At 37.4% G+C, this 21,381-nt stretch overlaps 2 protein-coding genes across 7 annotated transcripts in view; one reads left to right on the top strand and one right to left on the bottom strand.

Annotated features, from left to right (window-relative positions):
* The window catches only part of LOC110055557 (QRFP-like peptide receptor), a 46,357-nt gene extending 29,984 nt beyond the window's left edge, over positions 1–16,373 (top strand). For 2 of the 5 annotated variants that reach the window (XR_016202229.1, XR_016202230.1), the window contains exons 3-4: positions 7,478–7,533; positions 14,001–16,373. The gene's annotated coding sequence lies outside the window, so the exon portion shown is untranslated. The remainder of the gene's footprint in view (positions 1–7,477; positions 7,534–14,000) is intronic. The other 3 variants (XR_016202233.1, XR_016202232.1, XR_016202231.1) reach the window with 2 other exon arrangements.
* LOC110055558 (QRFP-like peptide receptor) lies at positions 1,394–13,197 on the bottom strand. 2 transcript variants are annotated; one of them, XM_089274370.1, is made up of 2 exons: positions 10,816–13,197; positions 1,394–5,314 (listed from the first exon to the last, which is right to left on the bottom strand). In XM_089274370.1, exon 2 carries the CDS (start codon positions 4,973–4,975, stop codon positions 3,785–3,787), a length of 1,191 nt encoding a protein of 396 aa, XP_089130496.1. In that variant the 5' UTR covers positions 4,976–5,314; positions 10,816–13,197; the 3' UTR covers positions 1,394–3,784. The 2 variants fall into 2 exon arrangements, with proteins under 2 accessions (XP_089130496.1, XP_020617609.1); XM_020761950.2 differs by lacking the exon at positions 10,816–13,197 and adding an exon at positions 7,494–9,600.
* Positions 16,374–21,381: the final 5,008 nt, after the last annotated feature.

The raw sequence follows: 21,381 nt of genomic DNA, 5'->3' as shown, positions 1-21,381 counted from the left end.
AGCGTGCGTTTTCACAAGGACTTCAAAGTTCTCCCGAACCTAGGTGGGATTTTTCTTCAGCGTTGTCATCATCGCAGAAGCATTTTTCTTTTCATTTTTAAAAGTACGGCAAAAAAGGTGTTGCGAAATCGATCATTTACCACATTACCAATCAGATCAACGACGATTTTATCAATCAGTCACTGCGTTGGACTCTAGGATATACGTTGTTAATTTGTTTTTGTTGCACACTCGTTCGAATTTTGATCAAACTTACGTAGCTCTTAGGCGCAACGTGTATAAAGTGTTGATTGATTGCTTGACTGATTGAACGAGGGTTGGGAATGCCTTAGATGTTGTAGTACGTGCGGTTTGCAGATGGAAAACATGCTTCAACTGTGACCTAAATGGTAAGGAGCTTGCGAGTTGTGTATTTACATGAGGAGGAGTGTTGCAACTAGGACTAGAAAGAACAAAAACTGAGGACGTGGTAGGGTAAAGGATTTATGGAGCCCCATGGAGAGTCCGGTTTCAACAGGAAAACTTTAATCGAAGTTCCCCTACTCCGGCGGTAAAATACACTCAGCTAAAGTAGACGTGTTTTACAGCAATTTAATAATTATTAATGACTTTAGAAAAATATATATCTTAATTGATCATGCCTCCAAGAGAGATAACAACAATCAACTGCTGTTTGATCTTCGAGCGAGAGTCCATCGCTAAAGTTGTCCAAGAAACCGAAAAGTTAATTGTTTATTTACAGACAGTCACCTACACACTGTGACTTGAACAAAGCACGATATTTTCACACGTTATCAGTTCTCCTTTTTTTGGTCAACTACTTACCTAGCAAAGGAGCGCAAGTTCGTGCGGTTTCTAAAGAAGACAGGAAAACTAGCGTTTTAATATCAGTCCTTTAGGTGCCGCATAGCATCAAAACCGTTCTCCATTCCCGTCCGTCCTTTGCAAGATGCTAAGCTTGCTCCGAGTTGAATCAATCAATCGATTAATCTTTATTTCACAGTTGGACTGTCCTGCAGATAGCTAGTGCTAGTCTAGGCGGGCCAGCCTATCAAGATTTAATTACAAGTGTTTTTAATAAATAAATAAAAAAAATAGAAAGTTAGGAAAAAGTGAATAAAATAAAGTGGTGGGAAAAGAATGAGAAAAGAAGTGAGGGGTTATCAGAGTTTTTTTTCTTTTTTAACACAAAAAGCCTAAAGTCCTTCCACTAAAGTCGTTCTCCGGGTGGATTGTCTTGTTTTATCTGTACAAATTTTGATGGAAGAGAGTTTCTGGAAAATCATCTAAGGTCACGTATCTTTTAACCCTCGTCTCAGCTCCTTTTTTCACGGAGAAAGCCACTGGTGGGCCAAAAATAAATAGCAGCAAATGTTAACATTGAAAGCCACCCAGCAGAGAAAAAATGATGTTTTATTGTTGTGATTTTTATTGTAATCCTTACAAGTGTCTACTAAGTACTGAGACAGGCTCTGTTGCGGCAAATAGAGTCTCGTTACTGTACCCCAAACGCTGAAAATGATCATAGAGACTAAACACTAAACTAGATACTGATCGCCCGCTGTTTTTGCAGAACTTGCGAGAACTCTGCCACGGGACTACACATGCACAAGTGCAAAGTAGTATAGGTTATTGTTTGAATGCGAGCGCAATTAAGGATTTACATTACGAGTGATACTTGAAAAATTCTCTTAAATTGAAAGAGCTTTTGGGCGAGTGTAATTTGAAAGAGTTGTCAAATATCACGACTAGTGTAAATCCTTAATAGGCCACATACGATATTGCAATATTCTGACATGGCTCCGAGGCGTTCTGGACAAACTTCTCTATTTGGCGTTGCTTTCTTTGTATCTAAGTCTAGATACAAAATTTACAATTTTGACCTGAAAGCCTCGGAGCCATGTTACAATATTGATATATGGAACATGGCCTATTGCTCGAGCTCTCACAGGACTACACATTTATTATACGACCAAGAAAATTGCGAATGCGTGCACGTTAATTTGCCCTGCAGTGCAAATTAAGAATTAACGATAAATTGGCCTGTTCTCAGTCTCTCACAATGAAGTAATTTTCTTAGTCATCATAAAGTAAATTACATGTGACCTGGTAATAACGTGAACACAGTAAACATAGCGCCTCTTTTCTTTACTGAAAACGTTCTATTAAGCTGCAAAGTGCTCAGTTGCCCCAGCAAATATACATATGATATCCATTTGACAGGACTTGAGTGTCAAGAAGTAGTGAATTTTAATAACCGACAGCCAAACTGGTTGCGACACATGTTTATAACTGATGACTGTCGGCTGACTAATAAAAAACGTCTGTGCTGATGTTCTGACAAAAACGTCGCCCGCTCCGTTTGACAGTTGTTGAAGTACCTTGCTTATCGGATGGTCTTTGTAACTCTGTTGTATTTCGCTGAATTTTGTCTCATAACAAGTCATAGAATGAGACAGACATTACATGCAATCAATGAATAACGCAATCCTCTCGTGAGAAGAATTTCGAGTTCCACCATTAGGAGTGGAATATATGACGATCCTTGCTGATGTCATTGTTTACATTTTCATTCGATAAGAATGGATTCCAAAGAGTCAAAGAGCTAGGGAAATATAGTACATGATAAAAGCTTCAGCTCCTTGGGAGTAATATTGAAGGAGATATCGGCTTTAAAAAACTGCAGAATTTATTGGTGACAAAAATGCTAATAAGCCCATACAATTTTTTTTCTCATATTCTTGTAGCTAAATCAGAAACGTAATCGTTTGTGCTCACGTAGCAAATATTTTAACAAGGATTGGCTTTATCGGTCTGCATACTGGATGGACATTCTACCACGTAACTACGGAAGGCTTATGGCAGCAAGGACTAGATTCAACTGTGGTGAGCAGGGATGGTGGCACAGTACTGAGAGAGCTTTTCTCCCGGCTCCAGTGTTGACAAGAGAGCTCGTCACCCACCACTTGCCCAGAGAGTTATAGTCTTCGACCAGTGTTGCGTGGGTGCGATTCAGGCCTGGTGCTGTAATTGTTTGGCGGTGCTCTTCTGTTTTGCTCCCCATATTCAAACGGGATAGACGCCCCGTTTGAAAGTGAGCTAAGGCTGTTGTGGCTTCCTCTCTAAATTTTTGTGATTTATTTTCCTTTTTAATGTGATACACTCCCCGCATACTGATAAGCTGTCACGAACTGAAAGATAGCCTCGATATATTCACATTGAGATAAGACTAGTAAAATGCTTGAGGTACTTAAAGCATATGTTTTAACTTTTCCCCCAGCGTTAGCCACCAACCATAGAATTGACTTTGTATTTTATATCGTAAATTCCCAGATTACTGAGAATGTTCCGTAGAGACGACTGCAGAACCTGTTTTCCGTTCCTCGTCATTTTTCTCCAGAGACCTTCCATAATTAATGTAGTACTGTTAAGTGCACCAAAAACTCTTTAGACTCGACCATTTTTTTGGAACGAAACAACTTTCATCAAGGATACTCGTTCAGGAAATAAAGCCTCCACAAAACCCTTAAAATATTTAAGCAATGGTTTATTGGTATAAGATACAGTAGAATCCCGATTTTTCGAACTCCAAGGAAAACGAAAATTGCTTTAAAAAATCGATCAATTTGAGAAATCGGGGATAAAGTTGCAGGGTTCGGGAAATGACGTTTGGTTTGAATTATCAAAGGTTTGAAATCTCGAGAGTTCCAGAGATCGGGATTCCGAGTAGTTATATTAAGCCTGATTAACTCTAGTTCGGGAATAAGAATCGGTGTTCAGTCAGTTACAATGTCTCCACAATTGTTCCTTCGCTTTCGCATCTCATATTTAGTCTTTTCGACGAGGTCATAAGAATTCCGGCAGCTTTGGTTTCTAAAGTGGGCGCTCTTTGGCGACGAATGGTCGTGAGCTCGAACGTGTCGCGACGATAACTCAACCTATTCTCGACCTCCTGAACACTTGTTTGTAGGATGGAGCCATTTAGAGCATTTCGCAGACTACGACGGTAATTCTCCACGAAGCCGAAATATATGAACGGGTTTACAGCACTGTTGGCGTGGGTAAAAAATTCAGCTATAAATGGAAAAGCAGGGAGCACGCAGCTAGGAGCTTGCCAGTTCCACACAAATATCAAAATAAAAGTATAAATGTTAAACGGAGCCCAGCAAATGGCAAACACGACGACGATTGTCACTGCCATCTTTAGCACATTTCTGTTCATTTTGTCGCGAATAACCCCTCCGCGAACTGCGCCTCTCAAGGCGTTTCTTTGCCTCACCAGAGTTAGTACAATGATCGTGTATATCACCGCCAGAAGAGTGAATGGAATTATGACGAGCGCAACGCAAAGAAACGTGGCGTAAAACTTTCCGGTCGAGGGCTCTTCAAACGAAGGCTCCCAACTTGCAATACAATACGCTTCAGAATCATGTTCAACCACTTTGAAGATGTACAAGTAAGGACCATGAAAGGCTATGCTAATTATCCACGTCGACAGGATCAGTGCCACTCGCAGTCTAGATGTGATTCTTTTGGCGCGGAGGGGAAACACGACAGCCACATATCTTTCAAGAGCTATTAAAACCAGCGTCAGAGTAGAGACAGGCAGTGTTACATCTTTTACAAAGTAAAGCATCTTGCACGTTATTTGTCCTCCTAGTCCAGTTATGGGCCACCTACCGTCGCCGATATCTAGAATGATTTGTACAATTTTTGTGGGAATTACAAACGCTGGTGTGAACAAGTCCGATACAGCCATGTTTAAAATCAAATAATTCACGTTTCTTTGAATGTTCTTGCTTTTACGGACCACGTAAATAATTAGAGTATTCCCCGTCAAGGAAATCACAAATATAATGATGTAGGCGATAAGTTTACCGACTCTCTCGGCCGTTGTAGTGAAATGTGCGGGGCATGCATCATCGCCAACCATCGAGTCAACAGTCTGGTTGCTTGCATTATTGTTGTCAAACATGTTAAATTAGAAGCCTTTCCTTAAGGTGGGAAGCTCGTAAGTGTTTTCCAGGACATCAAAGTCATAATGTTTAATAAATGTTCGGAGTGCATCAGTTAGAATCGGTAATCCGATACTGAAGATAAGAAAACTCCCCGTAAATATACATCTTCTACGTCTCCCAGCTAAAGCCGTTGTCCTTTTTTATGGATATCGCATGCTTATCGACCGAACACTGTAAATATTTCCTTCCCAAATTTCCGCTTTGTCCTCAAAACAGTAAAACTATAAATTGTACAATGAGAGAGGTTCCATGCGTTGACTGTAGAGTGACATTTTGCTCCGGACTCACTTCACGACCTATACAAATTGAACCACGTTATTGTCAGCAATATTACCGCAGGGGTAATGCAACTTTTGTCAGCTACGTCAAACCACTCAGACTTCATAAGAGTTCAATAACTAGGGACTGAAGTCGATATACGCTTAAGTTAGCCCGCGCATTATTTGTCCTTGAAAGGCTGTCACTCTCGATTGCGAAAAGCACGAAATATTGTTTCGCTCATCTCAGTCAATTTATTCCCTTAAGCAATATCTACAAATAAGAAACATCGTACCAAATGGATGCTGAAATTAAGGCGTGAAAGAAAAGGATATTGTTTACAATAATCGCAAATATAAGCGCAGAAGGACATTTTGGTAATTGAATACATTTGAAAATAACCAAGAGTTTTAATTTCAGAGCAAACTGTAGTCTTAGGTTTTAATTAATTTCTTGCGAGACTTTCATCTTCCGCCTGGGTTAGTATTTCATATGCAATTTAGCCAGCCAATAACAGGGATTTTGTTGGCGCTCGCAAATCTTTTTGCAACATCCAGCAACAGCAGTAGTAAGTTCACGGCATAAATCGCAATTACAATAAAATCGAGTTAAAGCACCCATGTAATTGTCAAGAGTGTGACTGCACAATTCCGTTTAAGGGGAAACTAGGAATTCGTTTCAACATGTTCTAAATATAAAAATGTAAATAAACAGATGAAGCATCAAAGATTACATTCGTGGAATGACAGATCACTTCGGTTCATCGATCGTTTTATTGGGAGAACAAAATTTGACAAAAGGTAGAACAAGTTTATTCTTCGCGTACGATTCCTATGCACGAACACAAAAAAGGATGGAAAATATTTTCCTTCCATGCTTTCTTATTATAAAAATTAAATTGTATGTCACCAATTTGTTTAAGTCCATAATGCGCGTGCAGTGTACGTCAAAAGCCATGTGGATGTGAGAAAAAGCAGACGTTTTTCATTCATCCTGATATTTTGACTCTCTTTTTTCTTTCGCGTTTTCCTTAAACCCTAATGTCATCACTCAGGGATTTTTTTGGTAGTAAATTTAGCTTTGACGACGAAAACAACAGACAAATAAAAGCTCAACGGACGAAAACTCAATAACCAATGTGGAATGTGGGCTCAAGCTCTTTATAATTAGACTTCTTCTCTACTAAATATATGTCTGGTGCCAAAGAAAATGCATGTAATCCACGTCGAGATAAGACTTCCGTGACTAACACTCCAAATACCATTAACATGCTTTTAACTTTATTTACTTATATAGCCATTTTCACTTGTGACGGCGGCAGGAGGCTGTCGGCAGGTCATCCAGGCACCTGTATTTTTCCTGTGTGTCTCCCAGTTTTGAAGCTTTCCTTTGTATTTGTAGATTTTCGTCGCATTACAATCTTGAATTAATGACTAGTACTCGATTACACCCCACTGGTACAGGTGGTCTCGTTCCAAACACTACAAAAGAGGCCCAGGCTCCAAGTGAGCTTTTTTCCGGGCGATTCTGGCATGCCGTGTGACACAAACGCTAAATTTTTGTTTGCAATTTTTGAATAATTCAATATTTTCCCAAAAACCTGAATAAACCTTTCATGCCAGGTTAATCAGTGTGAAACATCTTTCAGAGGATACACCAAGGCTCCTTATTTATGTGAATGATATAATTCTTTGGATGCATTCGAAAATTATGAGGGAACACTGCCCGCCCGGCTTTCGAGTCGAGCTCATGATTTTTCTGGCGATGTTTCGCCGATGTTTCGGCTAAGGCCTTTGCCGAGTTTTCGAAAGCCGGTTAACGCCAGCCCAGGATTAAAGTTAAACACTAAAGCATCACTTTAACTTGTATAAAAATGTTTTTCATTGCTTACGTTTTGTGTGGTTTGAGATTGTTCAAACTTAAAACTGAAGGACAAACAATATAAACGGAAAAGTTATAAAACTGAAATCAAAATTCTCGCTAATCCTGCGTTAACTTAATCGGGCTTTCAACAAGCCGGCACGGCTATCTAGTATACCACACTGGATTGAGTTGAACCCCAGAATAAACTGGTCTTTCGCACTAATCTATCCCTGTAAAATAATTTCTCTTCTACCTTAATTATTCTTACAGTGGATAGATACATCACAATGCTATTACCACTACACAATTTTTTAGTTGTTTTTTTTTTTTGTTTTAAGGATTCTCGAAACTTACCCGCAAGTAACACCACCCAGCCTTCGCACATCAATGAATGGTGAGCAAATGTAATTCTTAATATAGATCTGGTGGTATAAAGACTTTAACGCTTCCGTTGTAACCTAATAAATAGATCTCACAAAAGAACACAGGAGAGAACACACTCACACTGATATCAATTGAGTATCACAAAGCACCTCTCCAAGAGCCCTGTTTGATTTTTGAAAAGTAAACAAAATCCCCCCTCTCTTACAATGAAATATAGATAATGCTGTTTACACAAGGTGCTGTTAATTGTGTTTGACATCCTAATGAAGCACGCAACACGCGTGTGCTATCAAAACTAAACTTCGCCTACCGATTATTCGGAGCCCGTGTAATAAACCTCCTACAATGTTCCTGTTTTGATGAGAGACTTATTTTTGTCCGTAGTTCGACGGCATTAGGTTCGTATTTGCCTCACATATGGTTGACATCAAACAATCATATTCACCCAAACGTTTTCCCTTTTCTTTCCTAACATTTCAGTTTTACCTTTTGTTGGTTAAGTCCTTTACTTCTTTATTTGCTGTTCAGGTTTATATGGGGTTTAATTCGGATTGCATGCAGGTGGACTGTTTGTTTTTAGATTTGACTAAATTCTCACACCCTTCCGACCTCGATGAAATTGCAACCATCGAGAAATAATAAATCCGGTATTGTTAAAATTTTTCTGCTATTATGGCAGTTATCATGTATTGTTTTGGTATGGATAACGCTGTTAGCTAAATACAATGTCAATTTTAAAAGATCGATCTCTTATTTTCTTCCTACTCGGCATGTTTAATTCTGATCTTAAGTAGATATTGTCTTGATTAAAAGCTTTCATGAAAGGCGGATTCAACAGCAAATTTAGTCATACAAGTAGTTGAGATGCTCTGAAGAGAGGGTCGTAAGGGTTCTTTCCATAGAAAACACGAGAAGCATTGTACACCAGAATCAACCGTTGTTTCGGAAACTAAATCAAATGCATTCTACAAATAAAATGTTGCGGACTAACGCAAATCTACCCTTCTGAAGGGATTTCTTTTCTGCCTTAGTTATTCTTTAAGTGAATTCATCGCAATCCTATTTTTACTATGGATTCTCGAAAACCTACACTACCCTGGCTTCAGATATCACTCAATGGCAACCAAATGTAATTCTTGATATAGATCGCTTTAACGCTTCCGTTGGTGCATCCTTAGATAGATCGCACAAAAGAACACAGGAAAAAACAAACTTCAATTAATATCAACAAAGCGTCAAATAACAGCTGTCCAAAAGTCATAAAATCCCCCTTCTCTTACAATGAAATTTATGCAAAGTAGTTGATCACAGATATGCCCACTACCCTCCGTGCTGTTGTCTTTGACATCCTAATGAAGCACGCAACACGCGCAAGCTATAAAAACGTACTAAACTTCTACCGACTATTCGAAGCCTAATAAACGTTCTTAACGTGCCTGTTTTGATGAGACGGTATTTTTACTCCATAGTTCAGCAGCACTGGTTTCGTATTTACCCCCTATGTTGTTGATATCGATCAATTATGTTCAGCCGAGATGTCTTGCCTTTTCTTTCCAGCCATTTCCTCCTTCCCCTATTTCTACATTTACTGTCTGGGTTTATGAGTTAACTTCTGACTGCAGGTGGAAATTAAAAACAAAAAAGAAAGAAATTTATACACCTTTGCCGATAAGAAACAGGCAAACTGCGTTGTTAAAACTTCTCTAGGTTGTGTATTGGTTTTGTATTGCTAATGTTGTTGCAAAAGTAGCGAGTTGGAATGTCAATTAAAATCTCTTGTTTTGTCTTCTACTTGGCGCAGCAAAAGGCAAATTATTATAATTCCTAAAGTAGAGAATATTTTGATTAACAGCCTCTTACGTGATGTTGTTTCAGTACGTAACTAAAACTTTTCAAGTAATTTGAAAACGTAATTTCGTTTTACTTTTACAAATCGATCATCTGAGTACCTCTTGATTGGCCTCGAGCGAAGGGGCTTGTCAGAGTCAATGAATTAAATGTAAAACGCAGTCAAACGTATTGCATTACAAACAATGAAAATATTAAATTCTTTAAAGATCTTAATAGAATACTAGAAAAAAATAAAACTTACTAAAACGGGAGAAAATATTGGGATTATTTCCAAAATATAATGGTATAGACGACAAAGGCAACTTTAAGTTCTACGTTTGCTGTGGGGACAAAGTTTATCTGAATCGAAATCGAATGATGAACATCTATGCAGTGTTTCCTTGACGTGACAATAAAATTTGAAAAACCGACACCAAATCCTAATTTTTGTACACCATTTTGACGATAAACGAGTACAACACTCCCAGTTCTAGATATCTAAATATGTAGCACTGGCAACGTATGTAGTAGTAGCACTCGGATGTTTTGGGGGTGTGAAGACTTCTCGAGGTGTAGCCTCGTCCTTCAAGGTCATTTTGTTGAGGTTCCAATTACAATTATTCTTACATCCTTCGTTTTAATGTGTTAATCCGCCGCAAGCATCAACTGAAAGACTCTTCTCTACAAACGAATCAAATGTTGATAACCTTATACTGGAATCTGGCATCCTTAGCACACTTTTGCGATTTTCTCCTTCCGTTACAACCATAATCGCCAGCCCTTATGTTTGCGTTACTGTAATGGAATTTAACTCCCTAAAAGAGAAGACTGTAGCCACGAATTAACAATTTGCTTATATCTAGACACAAAGTAAAAATACAGTTGAAACAAACGATTTTTCTTCTTGAAATTTTCCATTATTAAGTTTTGCTTTGGACATACAAAGATGGCTTTCAATTATTGCTAAGACTACCGATTTTTTTTTTTTTCCATTCCCGTTCATATGCATCTTTTAGGCCCCGTCAACACTACGGTTGAAGTTAACCGAGATATTAATTAAACATGTATAAAAATGTTTTCCGCTGCTTGTGTCTTACGTAGTTTGAAAACTGGAGGACAAACAATGTAAACAGAAAACCTCACCGAAAAGTTATAAAACTGAAACCAAAATTTTCGCTAATCCTACGTTAGCTTAATCGGGCTTTGAACAACCCGGTCAACCTATCTAGTATGTCACACTGGAACAAGTTGCCCTGTACAACAGAATCAAATGATCTTCCGGACGCCTAAATCAAATGGATAAAGCAATGAATGATTCTGCAGGCTAACACGCATCTGTAGTTTTATCCTTCTGAAATGATTCATTTCTGCTTTAGTTATTCTTACAGGGAGTATATCACAATGCTATTACCACTAAAACAATTTTAAGTTCTCTTTGTTTTAAGAATTCGCAAAAACTTACCCACATATAACACCACCCTGGCTTCAGGTATCATTAAATGGTGACCAAATGCAACTCGTGATATAGATCGTGGTAATCTAATAAACAGATCACACAAAAGATCAAAGGGGAAAACAAACTCAGTCCATTGATATCAACTGACCACCACAAAGCACCTGTCCAACAGTCATGCTTAATTTTTGAAAGGTAAATTAAATCCCTCTTCTCTTACAATGAAATATAGATAATGCAGTTTATTACTGACATACTCGCTACACACGGTGCTGTTAATTGAGTTTGACATCCCAAGCAGCACGCAACTTGCACACGCTAGAGAAACTTAACTTCGCCTACTGATTATTGGTAGTCCATTAAACTTCCTAGAATGTTCCTGTTTTGATGAGAGACTAAATAATTTCTCTCCGTAGTTCGGCAGCACTAGGTTCGTATTGACCTTTTATTTTCCATTTTAATCAGTCATGTAAAGGCGAGAGTTTTTTTTTCTTTTTTCCAGTCATTTCCTAACTTTTTTGGTCAAGTTTTCTACCTCTATATTTACTGTTCAGGTTTATATGGGGTTTTATTCTGATTGCATGCAGGTGGACTTTTTGTTTTAGTTTGGACTAAATTATACACCCACCCTTCCGACCTCGATAAAATTGCAACCATCGAGAAATAATACAGCCGCTATTGTTAAAACTGTTCCGCTATTGTGGCATGTATCATGTACTGTTTTGGTATGGATGACGTTGTTGACAAAATCTACAATATGGAATGTCAATTTGAAAAGATCTCTTATTTTCTTCGTGTTTGGCATGTTTAATTCTTTTAGCAGACATTGTTTTGAACAACAACCATCCATGTGAGGCAGTTTTAGCACGCAACTTTAATTTTCCAAGTCATAGAGATGCTCTTAAAAGAGGGTCGCAAAGGTTATTTTCGTGTAATCTACCAGAAGTATTGTACAAAAGAATCAACGGTGGTTTCGGAAATCTAAATCAAATGGATTATACAAATAAAATGTTGCGGACTAACGCGAATCTATCCTTACTGAAATGTTTTATTTCTGCCTAAGTTATTGTTAAATTGAATACATCACAATGTTATTTTCACTAAGAATTCTTGAACACCTACCCGCATGTAATACCCCCCTGGCCTCAGATGTCACTAAATAATAACCAAATGTAATTGTTGATATAGATCGCTTTAACGCTTCCGTTGGAGCATCTTTCACACAAACGAACACAGGAGAAAATAATCTTCAATTAATATCAAAAGAGCGTCAAAAAGCAGCTGTCCAACAGTCAAGTGTGATTTCGAATAGTTAATAAAATATCTGTTCTACTACAATGAAATATATATAATGCAGTTGATTACTGATATACTCCCTACCCTCCGTGCTGTTGTATTTGGCATCCTAATGAAGCACGCAACACACATGCTAGAAAAACTTAGCTTCCCCTATCGATTACTCGGAGCCCAATAAATTTCCTGTAATGTTCCTGTTTTGATGAGAAACTATTTTTGATTTTTGACTTTGTAGTTCAGCAGCAGTGGATTCGTATTTACCCCCTATGATGTTGATATCGATCAATTATATTCAGCCGAGAGTCTTGCCTTTTCTTTCCAGCCATTTCCTGCCTTGTGTTGGTTACTTCCCCTATTTCTACATATACTTTCTGGGTTTATGATTTAACTTCTGACTGCAGGTGGAAATTTTAAACAAAAAAAAGAAAGAAAATTATAGACCTTTGCCAGTAAAAACAGACAAACTGCATTGTTAAAACTTCTCTAGATTATGTCGTATTGATTTTGTATTGCTTATGTTGTTGGCAAAAGGAGCGAGTAGGAATATCAATTAAAATCTCTCATATTCCTACTTAGCGCAGCAAAAGACAAATTATAATAATTCTTAAAGTAGAGAATGTTTTGATTAACAGCCTCTTACGTGATGTGGTTTCAGTAAGTAACTAAAACTTTACAAGTAATGGGAAAACGTAATTTCGTGGTACTTTTACAAATCGATCAGCTGAGTACTTCTTGACTGTCCGATCCTTGAACGAAGGGGCTCGCCAGAGTCAATGAATTAAATGTAAAACGCAGTCAAATGTGTACAGCAGTAGCACTCAGATGTTTTGGGGGTGTTAAGACTTCAAGGCCATTTTGTTGAAGTTCCAATTACAATTATTCTTACACCCCTCGTTTTAAATGTGTTAATCCTCCGCAAGCATCAACTGAAATACTCTTCTCTGCAAACGAATCAAATGCTGATAACCTTATACTGGAATCTCGCATCTTACTCCCATAGCACACAAATTCTTTCCTTCCGTTGATAGCATGATTATTCGCCAGCTCTTATGTTGGCATTACCGTAATGGAATTTTACTCCCTAAATGTGAAGACCGTAGCCGCGAATTAACAATTTGCTTATATCTAGACACAAAATAAAAATACACTTGAAACGAATGACTTTTCTTCTTGACATTTTCATTATTAAGTTTTGCTTTAGACATACAAAGATGGCTTTCAACTATTGCTTAGATTGCTTGTGTTTTTTTCCATTCGCGTTCATATGCGTCTTTTAGGCCCCGTCAACACTACGCCGGAGAAATTTAAAAGCGCGGCTTTATTTCAACGGTTACCGTCAGGCCTACCTTCCACACTAATCCGTCACGAAAACGGAGCTTTTCCTAAACCCTCTTCAAACCGGCGGAATTTGAAAATGTCGGCTTTGCGTGTTAGTGTAAACGGAAAACATTTTGAAAACGAAGCTTTTCGAAAACGATGACGCCACAATAATGTGAATTCCCAGTTCGAGTCTTCCTCAAACAAAAATCCAAAATGACTGGTGATTATTGCATTTTAAAATTTCTGCGACGGAAAACATTTGATGCGTTTTCAGAATGAAAACGCCGTTTTCAAATTTCTCCGGCGTAGTGTGAACGGAAAACATTTCATGCGTTTCGCTGTTTTCAAATTTCTCAGGCTTTGTGTGGACTTAATCCTTTTTGTTTGCATAACTTGAAAGGTGGCGTTATTTACACTTTGTAGATTTTTCTCAACTTTAATGTCTGTAGTTTCACTTTTCTATTCCTTCTTTTTGATCACCATGAAAAAGTTTTCGTAGATATCTTCGCATTACAAAATTCAACATGAGATACAACTTTTATTGTTTAATGATGAAATTTTTCTTTGTTTTTCGACAGTTCCATTTAAGCTGCCATGTTCGGTAACGTTTACAAGCCGTATTTAGTCAAGAGCAAAAGGACTGGCTTCTGCATTTACACAAGGTTGGACTTTTTTAAATAAGAAATTGACATTTATCTGTTATATCCAATAAATAGTAGTCTTTTGTTGTTAGAGAATAAATTATACTACTGATGTTTTAAGCACTTTTAATTAAAAAGTACTGAAAACCAGTAATTCAAAAATGTGACTTTAAGTGTCAACGTGTAAGAATGACGGCATTTTTTTCTGATTTCGCATTTGTAAACAAACGATCAGGTTATTTCGTAATCTTAATTAAACAGATATAAAATTGTGGCTCGCTATGTTTGTTCACCTGCTCGCCACGTTGAATAGTAATATGCTGCTGATCAAACAAACTTTATATTAGTGAAGAGAATCGTGGAACGAGAAACTTGGACCAAAATTTGCCTCGGTTGAGTTAGATGGTCTGGGACGTGAAATTAGCGTCTTGGCGAAACTGGTTGCCAATTGCGAGTCGGGTGACCAGCTGAGGCCCGTTTCTCGAAGGTTCCGAAACGTTTTCGCACCCGGAAAGCCATAGCAAAAATCCCAAACCTTATGATTATGGAGCTATTTTATTCACATATTCAGTGAAGTGTCAGGCGAAAACACCTCTCGTTTTTAGACACAGATTAAGCAAAAATGGCTTCGCGCGCCCGAGAAGTTACCGGGCTTTCGAGAAAGGGGCCCTGGAGGAGTGAAGATCAATAAGACAATATATATATAAGTCCTCAAGCAATCCAGAATTCCAAAGATGTAAGCACAGCTCAGTACGCGCTACAGAGAGAGAGAGACAGAAATTACTGAAAGGAACTAGCCCTGTGGAGAATAGCAAATAAGAGAAGATGTAACGACGACAAGATGACAAAATAAACGGTATTTCGCGACGTTAAGTCAAACTGTCGCCAGTAGGGATGAATGAGCTGATAACAGGTAACATAATCTGAGAGCTCATAGATGTCAGTGATGCCAAGGACGCCTTGATCAATCACATTCCCTCTAACTATTATAGCTACTTCCACCCAACGGTCCACTAACAGACTCACCTAAAGAGAAGAACCACGACCAGGACCTCGACAAAACTCATCGCATATGCAACCATTAGAAGTTCTTAATGCATATGCTTCTCACATTCTAGGTTACCATGACAACAAGGTGGTTTAAGATCAGAAGTGCGTTTCTCATCAGCCAGCATGAACTTACAACTTAGCATTTGAGAGAGAAAACTCATCAGATCATGTCATACTTTTGCTATATGTTATCTTTTTTGTCCTGATTAGCGAAGTAGCTGGTTAATTCAACTGTGACTTATTTATTGGCCTCTCCTATTTGCTTTCGTATTGCACCTTGAAATCGTTATTTTTTTTCTCTGTTTCATATGGCTTAAATCTTGACGTTGTTCACACTCTGTTGGTTTAATTACACCATTCAATTCTGCAGTGTCGCTTTTCTTTTTCACTCTTAAATCATCTTGAAAAGGAAACTGTCGAAATCCTTGGTATACAATGTCAATAACAAAATATACAGCATCGCACTTATTAAAGGAAAAATCATCGCTATGGCAATGACTGACTTTTTATTAGACTTCAGTGGTTCCCGTGATAATCTTAAACAACTAAACCAAAGTTACTTTGGTAAGATTACTTTAAGTTAAAAATATACAGCAGAATAGTATAAAAACATACCGAATGAGTATAGACTGGAGAAGGTCAATAGAGTTAATCATCCATATAGGCCTCATACTCAAGGTAATTCCCGATCTTAAGTTATTTGGAGACATTAGAGACATTTAGCAACAGCGTTTTCGTGTTAACGGCAAACCGCAAAACGCAGTTTCAGGTTTTTTTTTTTTTTTATTGCAATGCACAAAACTATTTACACGACTTTCGTTACAATACTTTACTACTTTACTATACATAAACAGGACTTACGGTTTAACACAACTAATTCACACTCACTCACGTACACACACTACGAACCAGTTTACATAGCAAAGTCACACCTATTTGAGCCTGACATATTCTAAGTTATTCAACTACTTCTAGTATTTATATTGCCCACTTCTTCCTAAACATCTACACTATTATTTTTTGTACAGATGTATTTTTCAGTCTCATACTTTAATTTGACTTTTGATTTAAAACCTCGTATACTTGGAAGTTCTTTATTCCTTCTACACGCCCATAAATAAATTTTTCCTATAGGTAACAGATAATTAAGTAAGGGAAGTTCTGGTGTTAAAAGACCGATTAATATATCCTTCAAATTAAGATGTATCTGCTGTTTTGTCAAAGATAAGAAATATACTTCGAAATCTTTCCAGAAAGAAATTGAATAAGAGCAATCATAAAAGAAATGCTGCATTGTTTCTGATTCACGTTCGCAGAAAGAACATAAATAATCTGCAATGTACCCGATTTTGTGTAATTTGGAATTCGTGTAGAGTATGGAGTTCAATATTTTGAACTGAAAGGCCTTGACATATGGCTCAAAAGCAACCGAATGGGGAAGAGAAAAAGCTTTTTTCAGTGCCTCATCAGTTAAATTAAATTCACACTTTAATTTTCTCGCGTTATTAGGAAAGCAAGCCTTTTTACGGACAAAAAGAGAGTAATAGACTTTTGATTTCTTTTTAGTTACATCAAAAAGGCCGCAGTCAATTTTGAAGGATGGATTTAGGGCTGTATGATCTGGATTATGATAAGCATTCCTTAAATCGAACGGTACAGAGTGACGAAGACCGGTCCATTCCAGAAAGTTCGTCTTCTGAATGTATTTTGCGATTAGTTCATAAGAATCGATATTGTTAAGATCGAAACGCAAATCTCCCACTGCCTGAATTCCATAATTAAAGTACCTTTTATAAAAGACTGGTCTGTTGTTTATTCTTATTTCCTGGTTATTCCAAATTCGGTAAAGCCAATTAGTTTCAACCGCATTATCTTTCCGAAATTCAGACCACCATTTCAATAACTCCATGTAGAATTGAGAACTGATAGTTAAGTCTTTGACGTTATAGTTGCAATTAAAAAGAACCAGACCACCTGTTTCTTTTAGAAGACATTCTAAATAATTTTTCCTTGCGCCAGAATTATCGCCAAAGATTCTTTTCAGCCAGGCGAGACGGAGAGATTTAATCATGCTCTCAATATCAACCATTTTGATGCCTCCTCCTTCATAATCATTTATCGCAGATTTACTCGTTACTTTGTCGTTACCTTTCCATAAAAAACTGTAAATCAAATGGTTTAATTCTTTAATTATATTTTCAGGGGTAGGTAACAAAGATGACATGTACACAACCTTCGGTAGGAGCAAAGATTTAATTATGGTCACCTTTCCGTAAAGGGATAATCCTCTAGAGGACCAGATATTAATTAATTTTTTTATCTTGTCAAGTTTTTCCGTGAAGTTTTTCAAATAGAGCAATTTTTTATCGTACGAGAAGAAGATTCCTAGGGCTTTTATGGGATCCTGTGGCCATTTGATTCCAAGTGGTTTCATTTCACTTCCTTTTAAAGATCCTATCCAGAGTCCCTCTGTCTTTGAACTATTTACCTTTAAACCTGATACTTTTTTAAATTTGTCTAGCAATTGAAAAAGTTTATAGGCCGACTCTGTATCAGAGAGAACCGCCGTTGTATCATCAGCATATTGTAATAATTTGGTCTCTTGTTTATCAATAACAATTCCTTTTATTTCCACGTTTTCCCTAATGGCAATTGCTAAGGTTTCAACAGCTAAAAGAAAAAGATCGATAAGAAGACAAAGGGTCACCTTGCCTAACTCCACGTGTAAGGTTAAAATATTCTGAAGACAGGCAATTATTTATCACACAACTTTGAATATTTTTATAAAGAGTACTTATCCATCGCTTAAATTCATGGCCAAAATTAAAGGCGTCTAGACAGTTAAACAGAAAGTTCCACTCTAAAGTGTCAAATGCCTTACGAAAATCAATAAACATCATCAAACCAGGGATATTCTCTTTTTCTGTGAAATCCATGATGTCAAGAATCGATCTTACTGTCTCACCAACATAGCGATCTTTGACGTAACCAGTTTGATTGCTGTGAATGATATAGGGTAAAACATTTTTAATTCTTGAAGCAATCACTTTCGAGATTATTTTAGCATTAACATTGACCAGCGAGATGGGTCTCCAATTTTCGATTAGCGTGCGATCTTTCCCTTGTTTTACTATTAAAGTAATGACTGCTTGCTTTTGGAAATTGGACATTCCTTCCTTTACGAAGGACTCATTAATGCAATTAATGAACGGTTGACAAATAAGATCCCAACAGTTTCTATAGAATTCAATTGGGATTCCGTCATTTCCTGGAGACTTGTTGTTTTGAAATGTTTCTAAAATCTTTTTGCATTCTTCTATGGTAATCTGGCCTTCACAGGATAGTTTTTGTTCTTCAGATAATTGCGGTATACTTAAATTAATTGTTTGGAAAAGACTTGATAGAATCCTTGTCTACCGCTTTACTTTTGTACAAGTTGTAATAAACGTTTTTTTGTTCGGAAAGTATTTGGTATGGGTCTGTTGTTATAGCGCCGCTAATTACTAATTTTCTGATGTGTTTTTTAACATGATTTCTCTTTTCTAAGTTCAAAAAGTACTTAGTGCTTCTTTCTCCGTGCTCATGCCAGCGAGCTCTTGCACGTACAATAATTCCATTTGTTTTCTCTTCATAAAATAATTCCAGTTTCTCTTTAATTTCATTGAACCGAGATCTGTTGTAATCATTTGGATCTTTTTCAAAACGCCGGGTAGCTTCTTCATATTCCTGTTGAATCATCCTTTCTTTGTCATTTCTCTCTTTAGCTTTTTCTTTAGAATACTTGATAGCGTGCATTCGAATATTGTATTTAATCCAGTCCCAAACGCAACGTTTATCTAATAATTCTTTTCCCCCCTCTGATTTCCATTTAGGTATGTTAACCCTCAGATAATCTAAATATTCTTCATCACCTAATAGCGAAACATTCATTTTCCACATGCCAGGTCCTTTTGCCTCTCCAATTTCGCCAAGGTTTAAACGAATTGCCGCATGATCAGTTCTTATTGCAGGGATAGTATCGGTTGAATTTACAAAATCACAAAGATTATTGGAAATAAGCCAAAAATCTAGACGACACAATATAGCAGGTGATTTTTGACTCCAAGTGTAACTTTTTGTTTGAGGATTTTTAATTCTCCAGATATCGACCAGATCTAATTCACTTTGCAAACATTCTATAGTGTTCACGACCTACTTCCTTGGTATCATTATTCCACCTCTTTTATCTAAAGTTGGGTTTAATGGACAATTGAAATCTCCGCCTACAATAATGTTCTCCTCGGAATCTAAATTTTCAGTTTGAAGCAAAGTATGCAATTTCTTAAAAAATTGGATCGAGTCTTTATCTTTGTTTGGTGCATAAATATTGACAAGTACATATACTTTATCATCAACTTGAACTTTAGAAATAATAAAGCGCCCCAAGGGATCCGGAACTGTACAAAGCACTATACAATTCGCCTTGTTGTTTATCAGTATTGCGGTACCACATGAATTTGGACTACCATGTGAAAAAAGCATTTTTCCGCCCCATTCATGTTGCATTGATTTTCTGTTGCTTTATTTGAATGCGTTTCCTGTAAAAAATCACGTCTGCATTCTTTCTGCGACACCATGTGAAAATGGTGCGTCCTTTTTTGAAATTGCTAACTCTCCTTACGTTCAAAGAAACTATTTTTAAAGCAGCTGACGAGATTTTAACTTCCATAAACAATAAACTCCAAATCTAAAAGCTAAAATTTTCAACAAAAGAGTGAAGGTTGAAGAAATTAAGAACAACCATAATAACTTTGTTCCCGATTGTTTTGAGTTAAATACAAAGGAGAACTTTCTTCGCTTGCAGCTCAATAGCGCGATTGCTACAAACAAACTTCCCACTGAAATAAAACTGAGTAATTTACAACAAGAGAACACACATAAACGAATAAACACATAATCCACCTCTAAGAATGAAAGATGGAACAAATTAAACTCCATCTAACATTCAGAGCTCCCGCCTTAACTTGTTAGCCGTTGAATGCAATTTGTAAAACTTTCTGCCCGCCAAATCGATATCAAATCACAAAAATCATCGGGTTAATAATTTATATGGAAATAACCGTAACCTCTCGAATGGAGAAACGTAATTGAAAGTGCATAGCTAAACCAAACAGAATATTACACTGGAACGAATTTAACATTAATATAGAGTTTGTCCGGTTCTGCTTTACTAAAAGATACCATCATACCGTTTCTTTTTGCTTCCTTCAACTTCGACATTTGTTTTCGTCGGCGCTCGATAATTTCTTGCGGATAATCTTCTAGGACTTTAATCTCGGGGTCTCGAAGATGAAACGAAGCTCTCAATACCATCTCGCAATCCTGGTAACGCAGAAATCTTGCTATAATCGGTCGTGTTTTTCCAGAAGCGGGTTTTGCCAAACGATGTACTCTCTGCAATTCAAATTTCTTTTCCGGTTCTTCAAATCCAAGGCCATTCTTCAGAAATTCAAATAGCAGATCGCGCTTTGTTTCTTTTTCATCCAGACCAAAGAATTTCCAATTCTCTCTACGGCTGTAGGCTTCCGCATAAAGTTGCTTCGTATGTAGGTCTTCTTTAGCAGCTTCAAGCAACTTCATCTTCAATTTTATGTCATCCACTTCTTTATCTAACCATTTTAAACCTTCATCCATCTGCTGCAGTTTAGTATCAGTGCCACTTGCGTCAGCTTTCAGCTTCGATATGTCGCCTTCCACAATGGCCATCTCTGAACACAGATTACTCAGAGTTGTTTCGATGCTGTCTAACTTGTTTAGCTTCAATAATATTTCGTCAAGCTTCTCTGACATCTTATCAGTCATTTCTAATTCTAGGGCGGGTGAGACTTCAATTACTTCTTCGAAGGCTTCTTGGACTTCACCTTCGTTTTCTTTATGCTCCTTGTTCCGTAGTCGCTTATCCGACGGAGAACTTGATTCAGAACCACTAAAATCACTACGTTGTGTTGATGTACGCTTTAGAGTAATAGTTTTCTTTTTGCGGAGGGCAATTTTATCCATAGACGGGGAACCTTTAGCTTGTAATTAGCTAACAGGTGCGGAGCTCTTACGGACACGTCTGCACCGCCATCTTGCCCGTAGCAATCGCAGTTTCAGGTTAGATGTTTGGCGTTAGACGTTTTTGACCTCTATCGGTTTATTTGCGAAAACAAGGTCGAATTATTTCACTTGAAGAGGCCGCCATATTGAATTTCCAGACAAAAGCAGTTTTTGACTTTCAAATGGCAAC

The sequence above is a fragment of the Orbicella faveolata genome, unplaced genomic scaffold (assembly GCF_042242905.1).
Source record: "Orbicella faveolata isolate gen_17 unplaced genomic scaffold, um_ofav_v1 contig_35, whole genome shotgun sequence".
NCBI classification, from domain to species: domain Eukaryota; kingdom Metazoa; phylum Cnidaria; class Anthozoa; order Scleractinia; family Merulinidae; genus Orbicella; species Orbicella faveolata.
Note: the sequence above shows the minus strand (reverse complement) of the source record. Positions and strands in the feature narration are given on the sequence as shown.

Bases quoted from the DNA above. Each gene is read 5' to 3' on its own strand.
- LOC110055558 (XM_089274370.1), bottom strand. From the start codon at position 4,975: ATGTTTGACAACAATAATGCAAGCAACCAGACTGTTGACTCGATGGTT.